The 27,386-nt window shown below is 56.7% G+C and overlaps 1 protein-coding gene across 2 annotated transcripts; it reads right to left on the bottom strand.

Moving 5' to 3' along the window:
- Positions 1-1,724: 1,724 nt before the first annotated feature.
- Positions 1,725-27,101, bottom strand: RBPMS2 (RNA binding protein, mRNA processing factor 2). 2 transcript variants are annotated; one of them, XR_010082348.1, is made up of 9 exons: positions 26,694-27,101; positions 14,933-15,010; positions 14,287-14,325; positions 13,748-13,810; positions 12,801-12,951; positions 12,042-12,190; positions 8,915-9,077; positions 3,211-3,280; positions 1,725-2,963 (listed from the first exon to the last, which is right to left on the bottom strand). XR_010082348.1 is itself a non-coding variant. In XM_063412194.1 (8 exons), exons 1-7 carry the CDS (start codon positions 26,751-26,753, stop codon positions 3,218-3,220), a joined length of 603 nt encoding a protein of 200 aa, XP_063268264.1. In that variant the 5' UTR covers positions 26,754-27,095; the 3' UTR covers positions 1,725-2,963; positions 3,211-3,217. The 2 variants fall into 2 exon arrangements, 1 of the variants encoding a protein (XP_063268264.1); XM_063412194.1 differs by lacking the exon at positions 8,915-9,077 and having other exon boundaries at positions 26,694-27,095.
- Positions 27,102-27,386: the final 285 nt, after the last annotated feature.

Raw genomic sequence — 27,386 nt, 5'->3', positions numbered from 1 at the left:
TGGCTGGCTGTGAGTGTGTCTGATCACCGGCGAGGGGAGCAGCTCATCCAGCACGGCCATGCCGAGAGCCCCTTTTGTATGACAACAGCTGGATCTGCTATTCCCAAAGTGTTCCTTGCCTCAGTGCCCAGACCACACACACACTGTGGCAGAGCACAGCATGTCCAGCAGAAAAGAGTCCAAAAGCTCCAAGATATATCTTTTGTCCCACCCTCAAAACAAGGAAAAGAGGAGGAGTTTCCAGTAAAGTGTAAAACAAAAACGTGACAAAAGCAGTCTTTTTCCCCTATATTTTTCCAGCCTCAGTGTCCTCTTCTCTATTCCCTGGTAGGTTTGTCCTTTGGCTTCTGGCCGCCATGCCCAGGCAGCACAAGGACCAAAGGACCTGCACCCCTTCCCTGGTGATGCCAACAGCTCATGCCGCACCCAGACCTTTCCCGCACCTAGAGCTTCATCTTGTCTGGTGATGGGGATACTTTTGGGGACATTCAGCGTCCCCAGATCACCTCCCAGAGCGTCCCTTTGAGCAGGAGCAGGCGGGCGGGGCACACGTGTGTCCACACGCCCGCGCCGGCCGGGGAAGGGGCGCCCGGGGACCCTCGGAGCAGACGTGACCTACTTTAGCTCCGAGGCGAGCGGGTGTAAAAGCTTAGGAGAGCCGGGCGTAAATTATTCATAGCTTGGCCATGTTAATGCATGTGCTAAAGGCTTTAAAAAAAAACCAAAAACGAACAGGAAAAAGGTCTGCTCTATAATTTAAAGCCTCGCACGCTGCCGTCACCATGCCCCGCTGCTCTCCGCAGTGTTTCCGCTCAGGTGAGCAGAACTGCGAGATGCGGACGGACCCGGCAGGGAAGAGCCGGGGCTCTGGAGCTGGGATGGGGCGGGAGGCGGGATGCAGGCGAGAGGAATCCCACGGGAAGGGGCTGGCAGCCCTTCCCTGGTGCGGGCAGCCCCACAGCGAGTCACTTCCCGGAGCAGCAGCCCTCGCTCCAGTCCATTCCCAGGCACGGGGGCCAAGGGGGCTATTTTTAGACTTTTTCTTTTACTAATTTTTTTTTCCTTGCTTTCGTTCAACACTGCCCTCGAAGCCCTGGGGAGAGAGGAAAACACTGATCCCCGGGGCGGGAAGCTGCGTGGGAGGCTCTAGAGTGCCCCAGTGCAGGGGACAGCGAGCCAGGCCATGGGGACTCCAAGGGACAGCAGGGAGAGCCCCTGGCCCCAGCGTGGAGATTCCCACCGGGATAAGCAGCCCCTGCCCCAGCACTGCCATTCCCACAGCTGCTCCAGCAGGCACAGATAAGGCCACTGAAGGGTTTTCCAGCAGAGCAGGAGCTGGGCAGGCGCAGGGCAAACGCTCCAGCTGAGGAGAACATTTGCCTTCTATGGAGATCTCCTTCTGCACTGCTGGCACGGAGGAGACGCCCTCAGCCTGCACAGACGCTGGCAAGGAGGAACAAAAACACCCAAAAAAAGCTCAGGGCTGCCCCTGCGGAGGCCTCCAGCAGAGCTCGGCACCACCAAGCCCCCAGCACAGGCCCATCGAGGCAAGGACTTGCCCCTCTCCCAGCAGGGCAGGGAAGATCCCATCTCCTGGTCCTCAGCTGCATCCCAAACCAGCCCACATCCTTCCAGCCTGGGAAACGGGACCAGGAAGGGGTCAGGCTGGGCCTAAAGCATCCCACACCATTCCCACAAGAAAACACCCAAGACCACAGAAAAAGTCACAGCAGCCTCTGGGTATATTTTTTTTTTTGGTTGCATTTCATATATTATCCAGTTTCACATTCTCATAGGATCAGCAATTATAGAGCAACTTATTCTCAAATCTTTTAATACAAGCGAGACAGCCATGGTCAGATAATACTTAAAGCACTTCAATACCAAGCAATAAGATGCTAAAACAAAAATTGCACAATTTCTTGTTTACTATATGCCTGACTGAATCATTGGTACAGAAGACAACCCTTCTTTTTCAAGCTTTTAACTAAACATTAACTTATCTTACAGGATTACAATTTCTCTTTAATAATAATAATAATTAATTGCACACAAACACACAAGAAATTCTTTATGATGCATAAATATTTCCTTATTACACATGGTACAAAAATACTCGTACTTTTTTTTTGTTCGGTATTCCCATAAGGATGGCTGATTATTTGGCAAGACTGGATGCTCTCCAATCAGAAGAATGTGGGAAAAAAAAAAAAAGAGGTTAGATATTTTACAGCTGTTCTATATATAGAAGTCTGAAGAAGGAAAAAAATAATATAATAACCCTGACTTTAAAACGAGCAGAATGGATGAGAACAAAAACCCAGTGCATCGTACTTTAAAAAAAAAAAAAAAAGGAAAAAAAAAAAGCATTTTTCAAATTTTTCTGGTCATCCTGGGGAGGGGAGGGTGGAGGTGGGAGAAGGGGTGAGACAAGGACAATTAGTATTTCTCAAAGCCAAGTCTTCACCGAAGCAAGAGGAAAACCTTGATGGATCAATCCGTTGGGCCAAGACCTGTTGCTAACGGTTACACAAACGCTAGAACAAACAAACTTACACTCACACAGACACAAGTTAAGTGTTTTAATTCATGCCAGAAAACATGCAAAACCCATTTTGCCTTTCAATTCCTTCAGCCGAGCTGCCCCCGGGGCCGGGCGAGCCGGGGAAGCCCAGGACCTTGCCCCCGGCTGGGTTTCAGTGCGGCCACATGGCAAAGCTCAGGCAGGGAGGAGGTCCTGGGGATTGCTTGAGGGAGGGATGGAGAGAGGGAGCACAGCCCCTGGCTGGGGCTGGATGGCTTCACAGTCCAGGGAGAGGGGTGCTGGTAGCCCCGGGGGCAGCTGGTGGGGCCAGGAGTGTTGTCCGCTGGCCACGTACCAAATCCAGAGGAGTCGGAGCCATCGTCCCTGGCACATCCCTCTGCGGAGAGGCAGGGAGGAGGAACACAAGCCAGGAGAGACACTGTGGGAGAGGAGCACGGTGAGCCAGGCCAGCTGGAGCTGTGTCCTGAGGGTCTCCCACAGGCCCCTCCCCAGCCCAGGGGTTGGGGGATCTCCCTGCTGCCATCACCCATCCAGGAAACCCAACCGCATCCTTGGGTGGGTGTGTGGGGCTGAGCCCAACTCCCATCCCTCCTCCCCACACGAGTCCAAGGAGCCCAAGGAAGAGCAAGACAAAGACCTGACTCCAAGAGTAATTAATTACTTACTAACGAACTAACAAAACTGACGAGACTTCCATCCTTGCTGGGTAGCTTCAGAGGGAGGATACCAGCGCATCTGGAAGAGAAAGCCACGGCAGAGGTCCATGATCCAGGATTACCTCAGCCAGAGCACAAACCTTCAGCTCCTTCAAGCCATGTGCAAGGTCCATGGAGCAAAGATGTCTCCAGCATGGGAAAGGAGGCTCCAGGCTGAGCTCCAAATACTTCCTCAATAGCTCCACACACAGCCAGCCAAAGGAGGCATCTCAAGACCACACATTAAAACCAGACAACCTCTACAAGTCATGTATGGGGGAAGAAGTGGCTCATCCACTACAGCAGATGCCCACGGGGTTTTCCAAACCCCAGCCCTGCTACCAGGAGTGGCTCCAGGCAAACCCCACCATGGGAAGAGCTTGGCAGCGCTTCAAACCAGCAAGACTTGGAGGCTTCCCTGGCAGGTGCTGCCACATCTATTTCTCAGAGCTGCTCCTTGCCAAGGAAGAGGCTGGATTGGGACAAGCAAACCAGGGACAGTAACTGAACAGACACTTTCCAGTCCCTTAGGAGACACAGTGAGCTGGCAACGTGCAGCCCCACGGCCTCGGACATCCAGATGATCCCATCTGGTCAGCAGGGCCAGTGTGTCTGGCTGGGCTGCATCAGCAGTGCCTGAGAGCAGCAGCAGACAAGCCCGTGCCACTTGACTGAGCACAGATCCAGCAGCTGGAGCAGCAGCTGGAGCACAGCAGCCACCCCCTACTCCTCCCTCTCTAGCTGCCAGGAGAGAAGCACAGCCTCAACACGTTTAGGGCTCTGGGAACCAGCACAGTGATGGACTTGGCTTTCAGATAAGGAGAAAAGTGGCAGAAAATCTCCTGGAGCCCCATGTGAGCCATTCCCCTTGTCACATTCATCCTGGCACCCCTGTCCCCTCACCCAAACAAGCCTGGCTAGATGCTCCTCTCCCAAGGATGTGCAGAGACATGGAGCAAACTGCCACAGCCTCGGCACTGCTGTCTACAGGGGCCAAGTTCTCCCCCCACAGGCATGAGGGCTGCAGTGCCAGGAACTGCAGCCACCTGAGCTATGGGCCTTGAGTCCCTCTCCAGGAGGTGGCTCCTAGATGAGCCCTGCTAGTCAGTGAAGCTCTGTCCTCACAGGAGCCTCTCCTCAGCTCAGAACAAGGCCAGTTTGGACAAGACTTGGTCTACTCTAGTGGAAGATGCCTGTACATGGCATGGGGGTGGAATGAGATTGGTTTAAGGTCCCTTCCAACTTGAACCATTCCACAGTTCCATAATCTGCTGGACTCTTGCCAGACACTTTCCCAAGGCAAGTGGGTGCCACTAAATCAGCTCCCAGCTGGCCCCATACCTCACCTCACAGCATCCCTGTGGGAATCAGGGGCATGGACATCACCAAGACCCTCCTCCCCAGTGAGGGGGTCCCATCTAGTGCAAGCACCAAAGTGCCACACAGAGTGTGTTTTCATTTCTCCTTTAGCCTGGGAGAGGGACCTTTGCTGCCCAGCCAGGGCCACCACATTGTGACAGACCCCACCCAGCAAGGCTTGGAACGGGCAGCAGCCTCACTGACAACTTGCAGGGCCACCCCAGCAGCTGCCAGAGCAAGGACAGGGGCTCCTTGCTCCCCCAACCCCTGTCACCAGGAGGTGCTTGCTCAGCAGAGCCACATCTCCTCTGCAGCCGTCCTCCCTGGCCAGTGTCTCCCACTCCACACTCCTCCCCTCGACAGCTGGAAGCAGTTTCCTCCTGCCCAGCAGTAACAGGAAACTCCCCCTTCCTTCACAAGGCTCTGAGTGCTTCACCCTGAGCTGCCTCCACCCCACACAGGCTCAGCTGAGCAGCACAGCCAGGCCATACACGAGCCAGTCCTGCCCAGCCTGCTGGCCCTCCTGCTGTCCTCAGAGCCACCTTCTGGCCCACCTGCAGAGCCCTCAGCACCTCCACTTCCAACAGAAGCCCTGGTTTTCCCTTAAAGCATTCACTGTTCATAGCTCTGGTGCTAATAAACCATCACTGCAATGGACCACCCCTCCTTGCCTTCCTCCTGCAGGTCTGCAATGCTCACACACCAAACCCACCCAGCCTGACCCCTCCATGGCCCCAGAGACCACGAGCCCAGCCCTGCATTCAGCCTGGAGCCCCCAGAAGCTGCTCCAGACGTGACAATCCTGGGTACAATCCAAGGCTCTGACATGCTGGCAGGGTGAGGGAATGACCTGCCAGGTCTTTCAGCCTACAGAAAGATTAAGGGCTTGATGGGATGAGGCAGGAACTCAGTAGGAGGGATGTTCCCAGAGCCAGCAGAAAGCACAGGAAGCAGTGGATCAGAGGCCGCAGATAGCCAAGAGGACACTCTCCAGGCACCTGCCAGGGCAGTTTTCTCTTCACACCCCTCAAAAATACTACATCTGTCAAGGAGGAAGCTGAGAACTAATGGAGATGGTCAGTACTGGGTGAGGGAAGCAGAGCATAAGAGGCTTTTAGTGGGAGAGACACGGTTGTTTCTGGAGAGGCATTAGCTCACAGCTGGAAAGGAGCCTGGTCACACCACTGAAACATCTCCTGCTCGCAGGGATGAGGCAGCCACTGCTGGCCCACTGCAGCAGCCCTGTGCTGCTGCCTTCAACATCTGTCCCAGAAAACAGCTGGAGAGGAGAAATGTGTGCCTCTGCCTGCCACCTCCCAGAGGCCTGGAATCTCTCCCTTCCTGCAGCACAACACCAGCAGCTGCCTAAAAATCACAATGAAATTATAAATGGGGCAGAGAAACAGCCCATCAGAGCTTCACCCTCCTTGTCAAAACCTCCTTTGTCTCTCCCAATTGCCCTCAGAATTTAAGTATCCAATTGTCCACCATCCTCATGGAGAGCAAGTCCTTCAGAAGGAAAGAGGAGAAGTGAGGGCCAAGTACACAGGTCCCTCCTCAGACCACCTTTGGCTTGGAGGACCTGCCTTTCCTCCTCTAGGTCTGCAGCCAGCCCCAGCAACTCTTGGGGCTCTGATCTATCTCTACAGCTGGAATGATCCCCAGGGACCAGAAAGGTTCCCAGTGCAGGCAGGAACAAAGCACTCCTTGTGCTCCCAGGAGCTGGCAGGATCTAACGAACACGTCCAAGAGCTGCATCTTGCTGCCAAGCTGCCAGAGTGCAGAGCAGCATCTTCACTGCTGGTGCTGAGATCCTCAGATCCTCAGCCTGCCAAGCCATGAGCAGCTCACAGGTCACCAGGTGTGAGCCCTGGGCAGTCCCTGCTGGCGGCTGGCAAGAGCTGCTCTGCTCCACCTGGAAATGCAGCCCACAGGAATGGGACCCAGGCAGGCAAGGACAGGCAGCACAGGCACCACCTCACCCACTGGTGTGTGCTGCACACATGCCCAGCTGCTCGAGGACCCCTCAGGGGGCTGGTGTGGGGCACAGTGAGGTGGGGGATCAGAGCAGCTCAGCCCACCACCAGGAAAACCAGATGCAGTGGGATGGAGCACGTGCATCTCCCCACATGGCTCTGGCGAGGGAGAGCTGGAGGATCAGCTCATCCCACACCAGGGTGAGGGGCATGTGGGGCAAGACAGGCACTGATCCATCCTCCTGCTTAGAACATTTTAACAGGCCTGCATCTATCCACCAATCCAATGCCTTGGCTCAGGGAGACACCCCCTCTCTCAGACTGCAGCAAACAAGCCTTTCCCCTTTTACAGCAAGTGGTGTTGCTTTCTTTTGGCTTGAGCCAGCCAGGGAGAGCCACTGTTGGCCACAAGTCTCTTGTGATGGCATGTCTGTCCCTTTCACCCACCACTTAGCAAGGACAGCTGCTCAGGAGCATCCTCTGCTTGGAGGATGCTCAGAGCATCTCCTCCTGCTTTTCCCTGGCTAGGAGGGAACTGCTGCCTTGGGGTTGCTTGCCCAGCCACACCACCACGAAGCCACTGGAGTTTAGAAAGTTACCAAAACCATGAACATCTTGAACAAGAGGCTCCACCTCTCTGGGAACCCTGGAGCTCGCCCAGAGAGAAATAATCCTGGGAAGTCCCTACACGACAGCAGTAACAGGAACAAGTTATTAGGGACAGAAAATTCATCACTGTCTCCAGTCTAGGGTGGGTCTGTCAGCTTAGCTGCAAGGGAAAGGGGGTTTGGAGTACTGACCTCTGCTTCCATTAAGGGGATCAGCCTCAACCCAGTGCTAGGAAGTCCCAAGGTCCTTCCAGGCTCTTGCACGACCACATAGCCATGATCCAGGACTGCTCCCTCCACCCACCACTCACTTGGACAGGTACCAGAAGCAGACACCCACCTCTGCCATCTCCTCAAGGTCTCCAGTGGATGCTGCAAGGGAACCTCGGCAGCCCACTCCCAAAAAGACTGGCATCTCTATGCCCTCAGCCCCTGACCTGGCTGACTGCCTTGGAAGCACCTACCAGGGTCCCCAGGACTCCAGGTACCCAAAACATCAGCTGTGTCCCCACCAGCACCATGTGGCCATACTTTTATGAGTCCATCCTGCATGCAGCCCCTGCTTCCCACAGAAAGTCCTGCCACGAGCAGAGTCCCTCATGGGTGCTGCCACAGCTGGAAGCATCTCTGCAAAAGAGCTCTAGAAGCGTGGATAGCCCTGGCAACCCCTGCTGCTCACCCACAGCCTGCTTTAGAGGCACCCCAAAACCAGTGGTTCCACCTCAGAGACACAGTGCAGCCCAACTCCATCCTACCAGCAATGGATGCCTGGACCAAGCAGAACAAGACAAGCTGTATCATTGTCTCTATGCCTGTGTCAAGCTCTTCCCTTCTTCCCAGAGGCTAGCTCTGCACATCTTTGCCCCTCAGAGTTTTCTAAGGGCCAAGGCAGACCTGGACCCCCATCTTTGGTGGCTTCTTTTCTTATCATCACTTCCACAGAGAGAGGAAAAAGTCTGCAGGGAGAACTGAAAGGGCTCATTTCCTTCAGTCAAGCATCAACCATCCCCCTGCCAACCAGTCCCAGGCCCTTCCCTCTTCCCAAGCTCCCAGTCTCCTACACCACAGCCCTCTCTCCCAAGCTGCTGATTCCCTCCATTACAGCTCACACAACCCGTGTCCTGCCTGTGATTTCAGGCTGCAAGAGAGAGGCCAAGCTCCAGGTAGGAACTGGCTTCGTTTCCACAACTAGAGAGGAAAGAGGTGAGATTAGACCCATGATGAGGGCAGGGTCTGTCCCGGTATGCGATTCTGGAACAAAGTGACCGGCAAGTGCTGTTGTCTACGGTGCCCACTAAAATTTAGTCGTGTGCTATCACTACCACGTCACTCACCTCCCCCACCGTGTGCCAGGAGTGAGGTCAAGGTGTATTTCTGGTTGCCCTCGAAAGGTCAAGGTTGGGGAGAAACCAGGTTTCTTTCAGGCCGAGTGGCAGGGTGGTCTCTGCCCCAGCTCAACCGGGCTGCTCCCCTCCCACGGCAGGGCCTGGCTGAGCCGGGCTCAGCTGGGAGGAGCTGATGTAAGATGGTGCCATGCTGTGTGCGCCATGTCATGTGCTGCCAAGTTGGAGATGTGGGTTAGAAAGAAGGCCTGGCATCTCATTCCCCAGGCTCTGGTGGGTGGGTAGCGTGAGGCCCATGCACTGGGTTGCCAAGGAGATACGGGCTACAGAGATGGGCAGAAGCTTGCAAATCCCACAGTGCACCTTGGAGGAGAGATGGTTACCTTACCAGTCTTTCCAGACGGGGCTGCCATCATGCTTAACACTTCTAGGAATGGAGCTGTAGTACAGCCACTCCACTAGCTGCAATAAGGCATCACTAGGGCGTCCCATCTCCAGGGACAGCTCTGAGCTTCGGGGCTAGCCTGCGCTGGCATCATGGCTGGAGTTCACTAGGGACATCAAAGGAGGGATTTGAGAGAGGGTGGGAGGGAGGGAAGGCAGATGGGACAATCTTAAAGTCAGCAGAGTCCCCAGTGGGGCAAGGTCAGGCTACAGTCACGGCTACAGCAGCCTGGTGCCTGCCCGGAGAGTCACCAAGGCATGGACGTGCCAGGAGCAGCAGCATCGGCTGGGAGTGGCTTACCAAGGGTTCCCGAGGCCAGCCCAGCCTCTCACCACCTCCTGCCCCTCATCCCTCCTGCCAGCCCTCTGGGCAGCTCTTCAGGTGGCCACGCCAGGCCACCTCCTCTGCCCTTGCTGAACTCAGCGCTGCAAGATAAGGTTTAAATCTCTTGTGACAAGACCACAGTTCAGCTGCATCCTCCAGCTTCTTGCCTGCCTCAAGGCTGATCACTGGGGAGCAGCTGCAGCTCTGGCCATCCTCATGGATGCCCTCCAGCCAACACCAGTCCAGCAGAAGGAAGAGCTGTGACTGTTCTGGGGAATAACCCATAGGCCCACCAGATGAGTGAGCCAGCCCCTCCCAGTGAGGGCAGAGGGCTCCACACACGGGGACTAAGGGCACAGCTTTTAGCCCAGCTTGTGAGCAAAAGTCATCTCCCTGTTGTGCTCCACCCTCAGCTCTGCAAGGTACAGGGCTCCAGCGCAGAGCTGCCAGCACGAGTAATGTTTAACCCCACTAAATTTTATTGGTAACATATCCTGTGCCAGGACATGCCCCTGCGGGGTCAGCACCAGCTCAGCACAGCAGGAGCAGCCGGGACTGCCCAGCAGCCTCTTTGGAAAAGAGCTGGGTCCAGCCACAGCCTGGAGGGGCTGCACTGGCTCCCTAAGGCTTTGCCACCCAGGGACCCCCTGGACAGGGAGCTCTACCTACACAGGGAACTCCTCAGGGTCTTATGGTGAGGCCAGACAACCTCTTTGGAAACCAATAGCCACCAGCTGGAGGGCAGGAATGAAGACCCCAGAGGGAAAAGATGTAGCTGGAGGCCTCGTTCATACCCTCCACTCTACAAGAGCAGAGTTTTCTTCCCTACTTTACACCATAAGGTGTTGGTGTCTGGCTCTCACACTCAGGGTCCTTATACAGTCACCAATGACCACACTGGAAGAAACTGCAGTAGAAGTTTGACTTTCCTCAACCAGCTCAGACAGGCCAGAGGGGTTGATTTTTTCCTGGTCCTCCCTTCCAGGGACAGTTCAACCTTGACCAGCACCCTACACACACAGGGAGCAGGAAGACACCTCTCTCCTGGGCCACTGAGGAGCACAGCACAGCCCTGTAGTCATGGGCACCACCACCAACTTTTGGAAAACACCAGCAAGCACAACCTTCCCAGTGAAGAACCAGCCTGGCTCTGGAGGTCCTTGAAAGAACATTCCAGTGTTCTTCCTGGTCCTGTCCTGAACCCCAATGGACTTCTCCCTACCCCCCAGGAGCTTCAGCCCAACAACAGCCCACCTGTAGAAGGGCAGAAGCAGGAGAGGCTCGCAGGTGTGAGAGGGGCAGGACAGAGGACAGGAGTCTGCATCCACTCCACATGGCATTTGGGAAGCAAGCTTGGCTTGAAGCTGGGCAGTTACCATCACAAAGCTTGCAGGAAGCAACAGGATGCCCAAGGGCCAACACAGCTCACTGCCAGCCAGGACAGCACAGTGAGACGACACAGCTCCTCTTCCTCTCCATTTAAGCAGGGAAGAGTAGGAGTCAACACCCTGCCTGGCAGGGCAGAGAGCAGAGGTTAGGCCCCAATGCTCAGTGCCACTGCCCCCGTCTCCCATGGCATCACTACGGGAGCAGAGACAGAAGCAGGCAGAGCACAGCTGGCTGGTCACACTGAGCAGGGCAGGGACAGGGGTTCCAGCTTCTCCTGGACAAGTGCTTCAAACCAAGCACCTTAACCGGGAATTAGGACACTGCTACTCTGCTTTGACTTTCCCTTTGCATGTTCATGGTTTCAAGGTTTATGTGGTCTGTGTACATTAAAGCATCCATGTCAGACCAGAACAGGCATCTCTACATCCTCAGCAAGCAAACCTTGGGGCACCAGGCAGCTGCTTGCACCACCGCTTGCAGTTCCAGAGGCTCATGCATGGAATGACTGTCCTCACTAGCCTGTACCGAGGGTGGCTAACACCCTGTTCCATCACAGCTCCTCACTCTGGCCAGGCTCTAGTCACTCATCTCCTGCAGGACGCCCTCCTCCAGCTTTGGAAGTGTTTCAGTCCTTTGGCCCACGGGGTCCCAGCTGAGCCCCTCAATCTAGCACGGAGCTTTCACTGTGACTTGGGATGATGACATTTCATAGATATGTCACTTGCTGGCAGGAAGTCTCCTCCCAGCAGTCCCTCAGTGTAGTTCTCAGGCCAAGGGGAGCAACAGGACCAGCCAGAAATCGAGCCCTGACTTCCTCCTACCCACCTGCCCCTTGCAGGAAAACAGGCTGGACCTGCCAGGGCAGGAATGATCCCCCAGCCCGGACCCGCCGGGGCAGGAAGGATCCCCCAGCCCGGACCCGCCGGGGCAGGAAGGATCCCCCAGCCCGGACCCGCCGGGGCAGGAAGGATCCCCCAGCCCGGACCCGCCGGGGCAGGAAGGATCCCCCAGCCCGGACCCGCCGGGGCAGGAAGGATCCCCCAGCCCGGACCCGCCGGGGCAGGAAGGATCCCCCAGCCCGGACCCGCCGGGGCAGGAACGATCCCCCAGCCCGCACCCGCCGGGGCAGGAACGATCCCCCAGCCCGCACCCGCCGGGGCTGGAAGGATCCCCCAGCCCTGCCTGCCCTTGGCCACACAGACCCCTCCTGCCCGGGGCTGGGCGCCCCTGCCCTGCAGCCGGAGCAGGCTCTGCCCAGGGGCCGAGGTGCAGAGGGCAGGGTCGGAGCGGCCAAGCGGAGACCGCGGGAGTGCGGGAGGAGGGCCCGGCCCGGCGCGGGAGGCGGGGAGCGACTCACCTGAGCGTGAAGAGCAGCGGCCGCGGCGGCGGCCGCCGGGTACGTGAAGGCGGCGTGGGGGATGGCAGGGGTCAGCTCCGTGGTGTACAGCGGGTAGGGAGCCCACGCCTCTGGGGACGCCGGGATGAGAGCCGCTCCAGTCAGGTCATCTACACAGCAGGAGGAGACAAGGGGACAGCGTCCCAGTGGCTGGCCCCGGCAACCTGCCTTGGGGACAGGCTCGGATTCCCCACCCCAGGCTAAGGCTTTGTACTGCCACCTTGATGAGGTATAAAATCTGTGTGCACAGCTGCTCCTGCCTCCCAGCCTGGCCAGGAGAAGACAGGAATGTGCTGCATTACAGCCCCACGTGGGCTTTGGACAGACTGGTCCACACAGGCAGCAGAGGGTGGTGCCACAGGATGCAGGACAGGGGGCTCAGAGACACATTACAGGTCACCCCATAAGCCTCGGTGGGGCTACTCAGCCCACCAGGCTACACAGAGGGTGATAGCACAGGACTCATCCTTCACACTTTACAATTAGGGATGCTTTAAAAGATTTATAGTATCACTTGGGCTGCCAAATCCAACTTTCACATCTCAACAGTTCTATGTTGGTCAGAGGCCTGTCATTCTCCTGTGGCTCCAACATCCTGCTGGCCTCCCGGCCCCAGGCAGACTTCAGGGTCTGGGTTCCTTTCCTCTGTGCCAATATTTGCAGAGTTGGGCACCTCTCAGGTTGGAGCTATGACCTCCACACCCCTCCCAGCATACTCACAGGGGTCCCGTGCAATGAAATGTGCGCCCAAGGCAGGGTGGATGTTGGTGGGGTTGGGTGTGGCCATCAGCTTGCTCTTGGCCATCTTTGTGTTTGCTTTAGCGAATTCTAACCGCAGAGTCTGGGGGTTCTCAGGGTCGAAGCGGATGCCCTGTCACAGGAGAGAGCACAGGAGTTTCTCAGAGGTGAAGCTCCAGTCCAAGCACAGGCTGTGGTTATTCATGGAGCAAAGCCCAACTGAGGAACCAATGCCACCACACTGCGGTCACATGCCCAGAATTTTGTCACCTCCCTGCAACACTCAGGTTCCCACGTGCTTTTATTTTTATGTTTAGCTGGCTCAGGACCCCTGTTTCCAAGACGAGGGACAGAGTTCTGCTCCTTACGTGCAGTTCACCAACCACTATAGCAGGGATTGATACCAACACAGGTCAGGAAAGTTCTGTCTGCTGAAGCTGGGATAACTGTCTATCCTGGAGCTGGAATAACCCCCATCTGTGTGGAAGCTCCCATCTGTGGTGCCACTACACCTTCTGCCAGCTTGAGCAGAGGCACAAAGCCCAAGGCAAGGTCTACATCACAGCAGAACCATGTCTTGCTGACCAGATCCCACCAACACTCCTGCACGATGGGGATCTTTTTGGGTGTCCTTTCCATGTTGACCATTCTCAAGACATTTTCTTGAGTCACAGCAGGTCCCCCATCCTCAGAGGCCCTCAGAGCTGTGGTCAAAGACTGAATGGAGACAGCTTGTATCCATTTGCCCAGGCTGATGTCAGCCTTGAACAGCTCTCCTGCTTCCCTGTTGGGATGCTGCAGGACCATTTCACTTCCACAGTCCAGGGCACAGCTGCTGGGCCCTGCCCTTTCTCTGCCCTCAGCTGTGGGTCCAGCAAGGCCCATGGCCCCCAGCCCCTCCAGCCCCCCCCAGCCCTTTGGGTACTCACATTCAAGGCGTTCTTCGCTGCTTCAGCGCCAGCCCGGCTGTCAAAGGTCACAAAACCCACTGGCTAAAAGAAACAACATCAACTTCAGTTTGGAAGATTCCTCCAGCTCCTCAGGCTGCCTTGCCCTCTGCCCCACACAACCAGCAGCAGAGACCATCCTAAGCTGCACAGAGGCTTTGAGCAGGGCTTGGGTCATTGGCCCAAGATTCCTGCCTTGCATCTGCTCCCACCACAAACACTTTGGCATTCTTACATGCAGGGACACTGCTCACCCTGACAAGCCCCCAGCATGGGTACCCCTGCCATGGGAGGGGGGAAGGCTGATGGCAGCACAAGGCTTGAGGCTGAAGCCTCAGGTCTCACCCAGGGCAGCAAGAGAAGACATGGAGACATTCAGAACATGCTGGGTCACTCTGCTGTGTAGCTGGTGCTGGCCCAGACAGTGCTTTACACAGTGAATGGGGATTTTTCCCCTCTCCCCTCCTGGGATGTCTGATTTGCCAGCAAAAGCCAAAAATACATAGGCTGGAAGGAGGTACCTGCTTTGAAGTCAGCTTGATCAATGACCCCTCATAACCCTGCAGGAGAGAAGAAAGCAAGTTATTGTCAGGCTCCTGAAGAGGCCACGCTACAACCAGGACACAACACGACAGCTCCAGGAGTTCCTGTAGCACCAAGCCCTCCACAGTGCATGGGGCCGCAGTAGAAACAGGGACAATAACACTTCTTTTCCACCAGTAGAAAAGACTGGAGGAGGAGCAGGTATTTTAGCCGTTCCATCCTGGCCCTTTGGGAAGGAATCCCATTTTCTAGCTCTTCATCCAGCTACAAAGATGAGCAGCCTTCCCTGGCTAGTGCCTGGAGAAAGCAGAGCACCCTCCCTGTGCTACAGGAGTGCAGATGAGGGAACTCCAACTCCCCAGAGACAGCCCAGGTGGATGGGAACACATCCTCAAGGAAGGGCTGGTCCAGTTCAGCAGCAGGGCTGACCAAGCAGGTTTCATCAAGCTGAGAGACAGCACAATTCCAACAGCAGGCTCCAACTGGAGGTTCCCAGTTCAGCACAAGTCATGGGATCTCATGCTGGTTTCAGGGTTCCTCGTCATCCCTACTTCCCCTTTGCTGCCAGGCCATCCACAAAACAGCATCTTTCCCTCCAAAAAGCAGATTTGAAGACCTCCTTACCTTGAATGGTCGGAAGAGAAGGTAGAGCTCTCTGGGTTTGATGTCCACAGGAAGGCCGCTGACAAACAGCGTCCGTACCTAGGGGAGAGGCCAACAGCTGCACTGAAAGGAGAAGTTTGGTGCCAAAGCAGGAGCTCACACCACAGCTCAGAAGATTAAGTGCAGTAAGAACAGGACATCTTGCTTCAAAGGTCCACTAACCCTCTCCTGCATCAGAGGAGTGTTTTCCAGGATAAAACACACCCAGCCCTTTGCTCGCCACCTCAAAGGATTCAGGTCTTTACAAAAACCAGTCCCAGGCATCACGGCCTGGGTTGATCAAGGCATGGACACCACCCCACAGCCTGACAGGACCTTGATGGTTAAACTGGAAAAGAACACACATTGCCACAAGAACTAGGTTTGACGCATCCCAAAGGTCCAGAAGGGACCAGTACAAACCCCAGTTCTCTCCAGATCTTTCTACAGAACACGTATTAGCTCTCCTCTCCTCAACCTACCCTGGCACTTTAATTGCATCACCAATTCAAAGACAGCCCTCAATTTTGAGGGACACCTCACTGCCCCACTCATAGCTTTTGACTTCTGGAACAGTCCCAGAACATCACTGCAGGAAGATTTTTGGGTCCATCTCAACTCCTTCCCCAGCACCCTCAGAAGTTCCCAACCTCGGACCCTTCAGAAGTTGCTCCCAAACCCACTCTCAGCAGTTATTCTGCTGTGCCCAGCCAAGAGCAGCTGTGCTGGGCCAAACCCCTGTAGGCGTCTGCTCTTCCCAGGCTGTTCAAGTCATGGACCAAGTCCAAGCACACTCATGTCAAAGCAAAAAATACAGTGCCAGGGGAGGATTTCAATAGATAATCCATTAAAATTATAGATAATAGTTCACTTGAATAACCAAGGAAAAGGAAAGAGCTGAAGGCTCACGGCCTGGGAGAACTCTGCTCAACAGTCAGACTCATCATGAGCACCTTCTCCCTGCACACTGCCTGGCAGACCATTTCCATGGGAAGCAGCATGATGAAGCTGCAGAGACTTCTTGTAAATCAGCACAAAGCTGGAAAGGGAAGTTATGCACAACTGAGGCCATGGAGACACTTGTCATTATTAACAAGGAGCAGGAGCCCCAAGCCAGAACTCATCTCCTGGCCTGCTTCCAACACAGAGTGACCCCATTTGCAGGGCAGAAGGGCTCTGCTCCCACATTTTTTTGTTTTGCTCAGCCATTTCCCCTTCCCCAGACAGAATGGGCTGTATCCAAAACCACTTTTACCACCAAACTAAACAGCATATGCTTGCCCTGCTCCTGGGCTGGAGACAGACCTGGAAACACAGGAGCCCCTGCCTCTGTAATTCTTTGGGGGCAGCCACATAGAGACTCCTCCACACAGGGGAGTTTCTCTTACTTACAAATGAAAACTCACCTCCTTGAGCTCCTGTGCCCAGGACAATCCTGCCAAGGCAGAGGAATGCCCTTCCTAGGGTAAAGCCCCCCACGAGGAACAGGGATTTGAAAGGCTTGGGGTGCTCCTGCTCTCTTGTGCATGCTGAGACTAAGGGCTGTCACTGTCCCCCCCTAGACGAGAGTGAGGAGGCCCTTCTCCAGCCCAGCACATCTCAGGAGCAGAACCAGAGCATCCTTCCCATCCCCTCCCCTGACCCTTCAATACGGACGGCTCTACCACACACTCTTGCTTTGCCCCGCCTTGGGAAGCAGGATGCCATGTGGAGCACTCCAGGAACGCTTCCCAAGCCCAGGCTCAGTCTGACAGGCTCCCCAACCATCCCACCCCACATCTGATGCTTTAAGGCACCACTCCAAGGCCACCCCATGCCTGGACAGAGGGGACAATGCCACTGTTTCTTGCCTTGCTGGCTGCCTCAAAGACCTCAGCGCTTGCACTTCAGCACGAGCTCCACAGAGCGCCTGCAGTGCATTCCCAGAAGACCCACAGCCATCTCTTGCAGGGGAGGACTGCAGAGTGTGGTGGCACACATGTGCCTCAGCCATGTGAAAGCACTGTCCCTTTTCAATATTTCAGGATCCAAGTGTGCTCAGCCCCCAGAATGGATTTTTCTTCCGAGCAGACAGAACTCCGCATCCCTGTTGGGTCTCTAAATGGCCCCGTGATGCGTCACTTGGTAAATCCTTGCGACAGGCGTGACAGGATGGAAGTGGCTCAGGGAAGGGGGAGCCAGAGCTGGAGCCCTCACATCAGCCTGAACAGAGCAAGGCAGGTGCCCAGAAAAGCTCTTTGTCAGAGGGAACAGGCTCCCAGCCCCATAAGTTGCTGCCAAGGACAGGAGCAAGAAATCTTCTCTCACTGGCCATAGGTTTCCCTCCAAATCCTGTTTGTTACCATCCACAGCATTGAAAAGGAATTGGAAAGCCAAGCCACAGCACCCAGCAAGGGCTACATTGCTCCAAAGCCTGGGCAATTCCAAATGCCACCAGGCAACCTCTCCAAAGAGGGTCTCAAGACAAATTAAGGAAGCCCTGGCTCAGGAGAGCTTGTTGGAAGTGACAAGATCAAGCAGTTGGTTTTACAAGATCTCTGCAATTCCTCATCCATAAATCTAGAGAAGGGTAAGGAAGGAGGGAGACCAAGTTATTCAGTGAAGGGAGGGTGAGGCTGATGAGAGACCTGAGCAATATTTTCAAGGGACAGAGTGAGCTAAGCCCGAGGGAGCTCACTTCCAACACCAGGCATAAAGCAAAGGAGATTTAGATTATCCCACAGGAGAAAAGCAGGAGGCAGCTCACCAGTCTGAGCCCCTTGTGCACTGTGGGCAACCTGGTCCAGCCTCTTCCCCTGCTCCCAAAGAAAGGAAACTGTAGATGAGGGCAACAGGGTCTAGACAAGCATCTTCCAGTGGATTAACCAAACTGGGACTCTGCAGTCAGCCCAAGTCCTGCAGGCTTTGAGAGCCCAGTAGTACCACCCAGGGCTGACAAATCCAGGTATCCAGCCCTCACACTCAACATGCCATGGCAGGATAGCTTCTGCTAAAATATGCCCTGCTTCAAGTCCCTGCCACCAAACACCACATCCAGCCTCCTCACAGGGCATCTGGAAAAGGCACAGGACAAAAAACACCAAACCAAAACAAAAACACCATCAAAAATATCCATCCAGGGATGGATCAGGAACTGTCTGGGCCAAGCTACACGTCCAGACATCCAGCAGGAGCAGATCTCCAGGAATATCTGCAGCAATATCATGTTCTTCTGCTCATTCTTAGGTCCTGCTGCTGGCCACTCGAAAAGAGATGGCACATCCCACCCAGGACTGATCTGAACTGGACACATGGGCATGGAGGGAAGGAGGGAAGGAGGGCAGGGAACAGCTCTCACCTAGGATGGCCCAGAGCCACACTGCTGCAGGCCCTGCAGAAAATGTTCTCCCTTCTCCATCCCTACCCCCCCGGGGATGTCCCCAGTCCAAACACTTGACGGAGATGGAGGAGAGCCATGGAAAACAGGATTCATGCCAGGAGGGACAAGACCATCTAGGCCATCTCTTAGGGAGGGAGGATCCCAGCATAGCTTCCCACGCAGGGGGAGGGAGGGACACGGACAAACCATTTAGCCCTCAAGTTCTCAGTGTCAGTCCTTACACAGCTGCATCTCCCCAAAGAGACACACACCTCGGGCCAGCACAGCCAGGAGCTTTGCACCAAGGCTGCAGGAGAGCCAAGCAGCAGCATCTGCCTTGTGCTACCACAGCCCCAGCACTGCCAGGAGACCAGCACAGCTCCCACAGCCACTGGCCACAGCTGCTTTGGAGTAAGAGCTCTCCAAAGGGAGTTCTGAGCTGCCCTGCAGCCCAAAAAGGGTCCAGTTATGTGTGGAAGTAGACACTCCAGAAGTGTCTGATGCAAGGCCACAGGTACCCAGCCCATGATGCTGCAGTGATTTGGGTCCTTTTTGTTAGAAGGCTGCTCCAATTTCCCCTCCCGGAGCCAGCAAAGCAGACCCTCCCCTTTGGAGAGATCAGCCCTTTAACTACATCACCCACAGCACAGCTTGGGCTGCTCCAGTCCCCCAAACTGCCTTGGATGCACCCTTGCAGCACCTGCAGCACACCAGCCTTTACCAGCTGTGGTTCAGAGACACCTGAGGACAGGTACAGCAGCAATGTGCACTGATGCCTCCCCCACATTGTGCCGTTGGACATTCCCCCCCTCCAGGAAGCCACCCCAGTCACATGCCAGCTTTTCCTAGCCAAGAGCCGTTTCCCTTGGGTCACACCAGTGTGTCCACCGAGCCTTCTTCCTATGCCACCAGCCCCGTGCCATCCTGCTGAGGACAGGGACAAGCTCTGCCACAGCATCCCAGAGGCACTCCCCGCTCCTGGCAGCCACTCTGAGCTCAGGGACACGGAGCAGAGCTCTTCCCACTGGAGAGCATCTCCGTGGGGCGCCTCCCTGGCATCCGGGGGCACCAGCGAGGCCAGAGGGGGACACAGAGCCCCGGTCCTGGCCACTGCCATGCAGCCAGGGCCACTTGACGTGAGAGCGCTGGAATGCAGCGAGGCTGCGGCTGCCCCCGGAGCCGGGACTTATAAGGCACGGGAGCGGAACGGGGCGGCGAGCTTGCACAACAGGGCTGCGGGGAGGGAACGCACAGAGCCCGGCGGCGGGGCTGGGAAATGGGACAGGAGCCTCCTCTCGGTGTCTCACACGGGCCGTGGGGCTGCACGGTCCTGCCATTGCAACCCGGGGCTGCGCTGGTCCTCAGCACAAAGTCCCAGAAACCACACGGCAGGACATAACTGGGAGAGAGAGGTGTGTGCTCTGCAGGAGGGACAGCTCGGCAGGCAGCCAGGGCAGCCTCCACACCATGGGGCAAGAATCCCGAGAGAAGGGGCTTGCAACCGGCTACTTCAGTGCTCCATGCCTCAGTTTCCCCTCCAGCAATCAGAAGAGAGGTGGCAAAAGCCGGGGTGTGCTGCCATTCCAGAGCCAGCAGAGCTCCGGTGTCCTCAGGCAGGATCGCACCGAGCCCCGGCAGAGGATCAGGCCAGGAGCCGCTCCAGCCAGGAAGCCCCAGGCAGGCACAGAGCTTCCCACCCACTGGAAAGATGTCCACCCATCTCCAGTCGGGAAAGAGGGCCTTGAACCTCCCCCAGCACTCGAAGCAAGGCAGGCCGCAGGGATTTCCCTCCTAAAACAGTCTTTTGTACAAAAGACACACACCAGGACCAACACCCCGCTGGCCCGGAGGGAAGAAGGCGGACCACAAGCCAGTCCGAGTGCACCAGCATTTTGTCCCCAGGGCTGTGGTGTTCCACACTGCTCACAGCCAGAGCAGCGCCCCCCCTGCACTGCTCTTCCCCCACATCAGGCAGGGCATGTCAGCGGGGCTCAACCACCCCTGTGGTCGGGGGAGGAAAACACTGCAACAAGGGGGGAAGCAGGGGGAGGCACCAGCCCCACTCCGCGAGAGCAGGAAGCACATGGGAGCTGATAAGTCCAGGCACAACAGGACAGCACCCAAGAATAGACCTTGGCCCTGGCAGAGGAAGCTCTGCTGGTGTGGCTTTGCCATGGATGCTTCCTCCTGCTATCAAGTCCCGTCACCTGTGTCCCTGCAGCATCTCACAAATTTGTGAAAAGGCAGCACCCAGATGGGTTTGGACCACAATAGGGGCTCAAAGCTGATGAAACATTTGGAAAGGTCAGCTCCAAAATTCCCAAGAGATTACTGTCCAACAGGGCAGCTCCCTAGCACAGGCTGAGCACCCTCAGGTTGCCTTCGTCACCTTTTACCTTTCAAAGAGGTCCACTAAGCCAGAGGGGACAGGCACAACTGCCACAGCCAACATGCTGAAGGACACTCACACCCACACTGGCCCTACCCAGTTACCACACTAAGCCCTGGGCTCCAGACACCCTCACCTGCCACTCTCTGGTGTTGGGGACCTGCAGACATGTGTCACCATCAGCTGCAGCCATGGACTTTACCTGCTATGGACCAGCTTTTCCTGCCCCTACCCAGGCACTTCTTCAGGAGACAGCGGTGAAAGGAGTTCCTCCCCAGCATAGAGACTGGCAGGAGACATGGGTCTGGAAGCAGGACCCTCACAAGGAACATTCTTCCCTCTGATGTTCCAGTGAGTAAATCTGTATCTGCTTCACCCCACCACGCGAGGATTCCTGGGCACTTTTCAGTCCTGTGCCTCCCAGAGACAGAGGAATCTCTTGCCAAATCAACCCAATCTGGGGCAGCACACCAGTGGCCATGCCCCAGCCCCATGCAGCATGTCAGGAACCTCCATGGCCCAACAAGCAAGTACTCCATAAAACCCAGGTGACGGAGAGCTGAAAACTCACAGCAGCTCTTCACTGTGGACAGCAGTTACTGCAGTGTCACCCCAACACAGAGAGACCTTTGGGGACACTGGGAGGGTGACAGCCACTCACAGGACTAAGCCAACACTGCATCAGCCCAGCTCTTAGCAAGACAGCACCACTAGACAGCAGGGAAGGGCTGCGCTACCAAAATATGGACCAGAAGTGCCAACCCAAACCCACAAGATGCCCTCTGGCTGCTCTCTCCCAGTCCATGGCTCACGCTGCACTTCAGGCCGTTGCTACAGGGCAGTTGCACATCAAGGGAGACACAGGCCTCCTGTCCTTGGAAGCAGATGGGAAGGACACACATCCCAGGACAACAACTTCTGGCCCACAGACACACACCAAGAATGACCCCACAGCAATGCAAGAACCTGTCACCACTGCAGCACAGGAGGGAAGGCACCATCCCACACTGGGAGCTCAAACATTTCCACAGCTTCTCCTGGGCTGTGCAGCAGGGCTGGAGAACCTCCTCAAGGGTAAAGCCACCCACTGGGCCCTCAGGTTTCCCACCACCCCAGCACACCACAACTCTATGGAGCAGTGGCCAGAGCATCCTTGCCAAGCCTGTAGCACCCACTTCTGCTGTGTCCAGGGCAGGGTCACCTGTGCCATTACTCCCTCCTCATCAGATGTGCTGGGCTGCCTCAGGATCACACCTCAGTGTGGGCCAGGTTCAGCACCTCCAGAGCTGGAGCTGTCCCCCACTGCCCTGCCCCTCATCAGGTCCCTTCACGGGGCCAGGCACACAGGAGAAACTTGGTTTCCACTATCCCACATGGTGCAGGAAGATGCTGAGCGTTGTAGTGAGATCTAACCCCATCTCACTTCTACAGTCATGCCACAGTGAAGCTTCAGGCTGAAGCCTTTATTTCCAGCAGAGCTCCAGTACAGCAGCATTGCTCATTGCCCTGTGGGCCAAGCAGCAAAGTCTCCATGATTTGGCACGGCCAAGACCAGCAAACTCAAAGATCTTTCACTCCACAACCTTCCACATCAGTTCCAGCAAGAGTCACTCTGGAATTCCTACAGTGCCAGATCCTCCAGCAGAGCTATGAAGAAGGACAACAAAGCCTGAACTACTCTTAGCTACCTTCCAGACATCTCAAAGGGCATCCTTCCTGCTTTGGTGAGAGCAAAGCAGAGACCTAGCAATGGAAACTGAGTTTGGCCCTTCCTAACTTCCACAGGCACCACCAAAAATCCATTAATTCTGAGGCTAAGGAGGGAAAGTCCTGCTCAGCAGCTCCTCAGATTAGCCAAAAGGGAAGACTCATTTCTGAAGCTGGGTCTCATTTAATAGCCCAGGAGGCAGGAGAAAGAAGTCATCCCATCACAGGGATTAGTTGAGTTGGGATGTCGATGTTCAGACTCATGTCTAAGAAACTTAGATTTAAAAGAGTGAGAAAGGAGAAGGAAGCGCCTTCAGAGGGTATTCACAGACACTAGGACACAAGGAGATAATGGGGAGATTCCCACATCCCTCTTCCTGTCAGAGCAACTCAGTGCTCAACTCAAGCCCAAGAAGATGTCTGGGAGCACATCAGTTCCCAGAACCTCTGTGTGCATGGTGACTCCAGGGTGTCTGCTCAGCCAACAATCTGTCACTGACAGAAAGCTGCATCTAACACTTGGGGACTTTTAGGATGCATGGAAACAGCTCTGAGGCACCATCCTGCTTCAGCCAGACCAAGTGCAAGACATTTATCAAGTGGTGACTGTAACTACTACAGCTTCATGTTCCTCATAGTGAAGAGCAGCATCAGAGGAGTCATTTGACTCCAGAACTCACACTAACCTTATTTGTTTGCAGCAGTAGAGCTGGAATCCACACATGCACGAGGTATCTAGGTCCACTCAAGCAGAGATTACAGAAGTCAAGAGATGCCTGGCACCAGTCCATGAAGTGCTACAGACATCCAGCACATAACACAGCCCACTCACCAGCAGCATTCCCAGGCAGTTCCAGCAGCCCTGGAGTGCAACAGCTAAGGAAAAAGGGATGTAGGACTTGCTACTGAGGAAGCTGTCTGGAAGCCAAGAGCCTTCTGCCTCTCTAACATGGTTTTCTAACCCACAGCCTTCCATAGACCAACAGGGAAGATCACAGAATTACACAATGATTCGGTTTAAAAGGGACCTTAAAGACCATCTCATTCCACCCCTGCCATGGGCAGGGACACCTTCCATTATCCCAGGTTGCTGCAAGCCCCATCCAACCTGGCCTTGAACACTTCCAGGGATGGGGCAGCCAGAGCTTCTCCGTTCAACCTGTGCCAGGACTTCACCCTATCACATGGAAGTATTTCTTCCTAAGATGAAGAACCCTTTCTGACAGGGTTTAGCCATGTCCTCACCTGGGCTCTCCCACCACAACTTCACATTTAACACTTTCAACCTTCAGCAGTCCAGGATCCATCCCCAAGCTCTACCTCAAGAGCAGCAGCCACCACCCACAGAGCTCCAAACAGGCCCTTCACACCAGCCAAGAGGACACACAGGACAACCACAGACTTCAGCTGCTGGTTTGGGCAGCCAGCTCCAGATTTCTGCCACCCCCCTAGACCTACAACTTCCCGGTGACTTCCCAGGAGAGCAAGAACTAATTTCTAGGGTAAAACCAACATGTCTGCATCAGGCACTCCAGAGAGCAGGGTGAACACACAGGGTTCTATTGCTCTGCAGCCAGGGACACAACACACAGAGTCCACGGGAAGCAGGAGAGCTCCTCCAGCTGCCGGGAAAAGCTGTGCCGGCCACAGGGGTGGGAGTGCAGCACCTAGGCAGCTGCCTGTCCCACACCACCCCTCGGGACTGCCAGTAGAGATGCAGCCACGCAGATTGGCCGCTGCCTGGAAAATTAAACACAAGATAGCAGCAAGTGGGGAGGGATCCCGTTTGGGGAGGTGTCTGGTGAGGAACAGCAGGGACTGACATTAGGCCCTGTTTGTTTAACATTCCCGTTAACGACCTCGAGAGGAGCGAGAGGCATTCCTGTCCTCCGCATGTCACCAGCCAGGAAGCGGCTGGGCTGCGAGATCCAGGGGCTCACAGATAAGATAAAGGGGAAGGCTGAATTTGGGAGCTTCGCCCCGCTGTATCTGGGGCACACGGCGCCCTTCTGCGAGCGCCTGGGGAGGCAGGGAAGGAGGTGGGGGGGATGGAGGAGTGTCCGCAGCGCCAGGATCTGGCAGTGTTATCCGTGCAGTGTGGGAAAATATTCCAGCACACCCTCCTGCATATGTTGGGACTGAAGGATTCCACTTTGCACTGAATGTATTTATCACTCGGTATCAAGGGGAGCTTCTGGGCAGGAATTTGGGCCCCCAGACCACGCTGGGATCCTGAACACAAGGTCACTCCTTCTGCCTTCATTAGCCTCTGCAGTGAGAAACAGCTCCTGGTCAGCCAGGAGGTACTGGAAAAACAAGCGTCCAGAGCAGGCTCAGGGTAGCCACCATGGAGCCCAAACTGTGCTCACCAACCACAGCATTATTCCTGTTGGATTCTGGAGGAGAATGGACTTTCCAACAGCAATCCCACCAGGGTCTGGGACACTAACCCCCCACCAGTCCCAGCCTAACCACAGTGGAGGGTCTTTTGCTGCAGCCCTGGGTGCAGGGTGACAGACACACCCAGCGAGGCCACAGACCATCCAACAGGGGGGACAGACCGTGCCCCTCCCTGCACGCTCCTGGAGGCTGCACAGTGGAGAGCAGGAGCCCCTTCTGTGCAACCCCTGCAACTCCCAGAGATGCCATCTTTAACTCAGTTTTCCAGCCATCAACTTCCACTCCTGGGAGAATCAGCCTCTCCAGAGAGAGGACTTCCAGGCTCCTGAAACACTCCAGCACCCGCTTTGCCAAACAACCACCTTCTGCCCCAGCACCAGGAGCTCACCCGACCACCACCTGTGAGGCACCAGCCCAGCTGGAGCAACGCCACTGGGATGGGATGTCCCAGTGGCGTCAGCCTCGGGGAGCTTTGCAGGCCAGTGAATAATTGGATCAAGGAGCCGCATTGAGTCTTCTGCGCACGCACATGCAGCCTGTGAAACCCCCAGGTACCGAACCTCCCTCCACCAGGAGCAGAACAGGGCCCCAGGTGCTCTGGCTCTCAGCCCACCCACACCAGTGCCACCCAGTGATGCCACCAGCAGCACCCACATCCCATCGCATCATCGCATCCCCTGTGCCCTGCTCCACGCCGCGGACAGGATGGCTCCAGCCACCACCTGCCAATCCATTCCAGCCCATCGCTCGGGTCACCCCGGCCGGGGCTGAAGCCCAGGGGACAGACACGGCCGCCCTGCTCAGCTGCGCTGGGCCCGCACGGCCCCGCTGGGTGGTGGAGGGAGCCAGGCGCCATGTTGCGGCGGCGCGAGCGCACGGAGGACAGCGAGGGGAGGGGACTGAGCACCTCCCCGGTCCTGAGGACTGCAGCAAAACGCTTCCAAGGCCAGGCATTTTCCAGAGCCCTCTCCAAGATGGAGGGGAGCTGGTAACCCACTATGCCAGTACCTGCTCCAGGGGTGCAGTGATGACATCAGCCAATGGTTCCGAGAGCCAAAGCTCAAATATGGAGGGCTGCAACCTCTGGCATGTGGCTTCAGACAACCAACCCTTACTAGCCTTCCCAGCCCCGAATCCAGCAGCATCCAGGCTCTGGCTTGCAGTCACATCTTGGGGAAGGGGCTGTTAGCAGGTCAGCTCACAGTCCTCCAGCCCCAGCCAGGCTGCCAGCACACACGGAGCAGGGCAGGGGCTCCTCCACTATTGTCCAAGTGTCCCCCTTGCAGCCCACACGGGCAGAATGGTGCTGGATCCAGGATCCCTCCAGCTATAGCGACTTGGCAATAGAACACCACGCCCACGGGCACCGGCTGCGCTGGATGGAGCAGGGACCTGCCAGCCCTCTGACCCACAGGGCTACAGGGACGCTGGGCTGAGCAGGGGACTCGCCCTGCCGGGTCCCAGCCCCTCCTCGGGACGGCCCGGGGACTCCAGCACGAGCTCTGCAACACTTCCGTACTCTGGTCCCGGCCGCAGCTTTCCAGCCCGCAGCAGCCCCGGCATCTGGGCTCCGGTTCCCCGACGACCCAGGCGTCCAGCGCTGACACCGGGTCCTCTAATCCCCAAAAGAGGCGCTGCGCTCCTCCCCGGCTTCCTCGACGCCCCGGTGCCGCCTCCGCGGTCCCCGACTCCGCTCTCCTCCATCCCCAGTACCCCCGCGCCGGTTCCCCGACGACGCTGCGCTCCACCCGCCGTGCCCCGGCGCCCTGGCGCTCCATCCCCGCCGCCCCGTCCCTGGTCCCGCCGCTGCCGCGACCCATCCCCAGCCCCGTCCCCGCTCCCCGGCCACTCCGGGGTCCCAGCGCCGCTCCCAGTTCTCCGCCGCCCACCTCCTCCTCGACGGTGCCGCCGTTGTTGGTGTGCTCGGTGTCCTTGTTGAGGTTGCTCATGGTGGGGTGCCGGGGTGGGGGGTGGTGCCGGCTGCTCCGGAGCTCCGCGGGGCCGAGCCGGGTGCCGGTGCGGTGCCGGTGCGCGGGGGCGGTGCGGGGCGGTGCGGGGCGGTGCGGCGCTGCCCTCCCGGCTCACATACGGCGTCCCGGGACGGCGCCGCTGTTAAGGGCCGGGCCGGGCGGAGCGGGGCCGAGCGGAGCGCAACGAGCCGCAGCTGCGGGGCCGACGCGCCCCAGCCCCAGCCGCCGCTCCCGGTGCCGCCACCGCGCACCGAGCAGCGGGGCCGGGACCCGCCCGCCTGCCCCGCCCGGGGCCGCCCCCGGCCGCCACCGCCGCCAATCCCGGCCCGGCCCGGCCCCCCGGGACCGCGGGGAGGTTTTTCTTGTTGTTGGGCTCGAGTTATTTTAATTATTTTTTCCCCTCCTTTCTACGAAAAACTTTGTCAACTTTGATGAACTTTCGGGTTTCGACTTTCTTAAAGGGCCCGCAGGGCTCGGATCTCGCGGTGGGGCCGTGCCATTCCCTCCGCGCATCCCCGGGGCGGGGAGACGTGGCTCAGCCCCGCGGGGGTCCGAGAGTCCCCGGACGGCACCTCTGTGACCCCCGATGAGGGACTGGAGCCCCAAGAACAG

Source organism: Prinia subflava, chromosome 15, assembly GCF_021018805.1.
Source record: "Prinia subflava isolate CZ2003 ecotype Zambia chromosome 15, Cam_Psub_1.2, whole genome shotgun sequence".
Taxonomy (NCBI): domain Eukaryota; kingdom Metazoa; phylum Chordata; class Aves; order Passeriformes; family Cisticolidae; genus Prinia; species Prinia subflava.
This window is presented reverse-complemented; position numbering and strand designations above follow the sequence as displayed.

What these genes read in the sequence shown, in the direction of transcription:
- RBPMS2 (XM_063412194.1), bottom strand. Translation starts at nt 26,753, where the DNA reads ATGAGCAACCTCAACAAGGACACCGAGCACACCAACAACGGCGGCACC. An exon ending in GCGGCACCGTCGAGGAGGAG is followed by an intron (nt 15,011 to 26,693) that starts GTGGGCGGCGGA and finishes CCTCTCCCCTAG; the next exon opens with GTACGGACGCTGTTTGTCAG. An exon ending in CAGCGAAGAACGCCTTGAAT is followed by an intron (nt 12,952 to 13,747) that starts GTGAGTACCCAA and finishes CTCCTGTGACAG; the next exon opens with GGCATCCGCTTCGACCCTGA.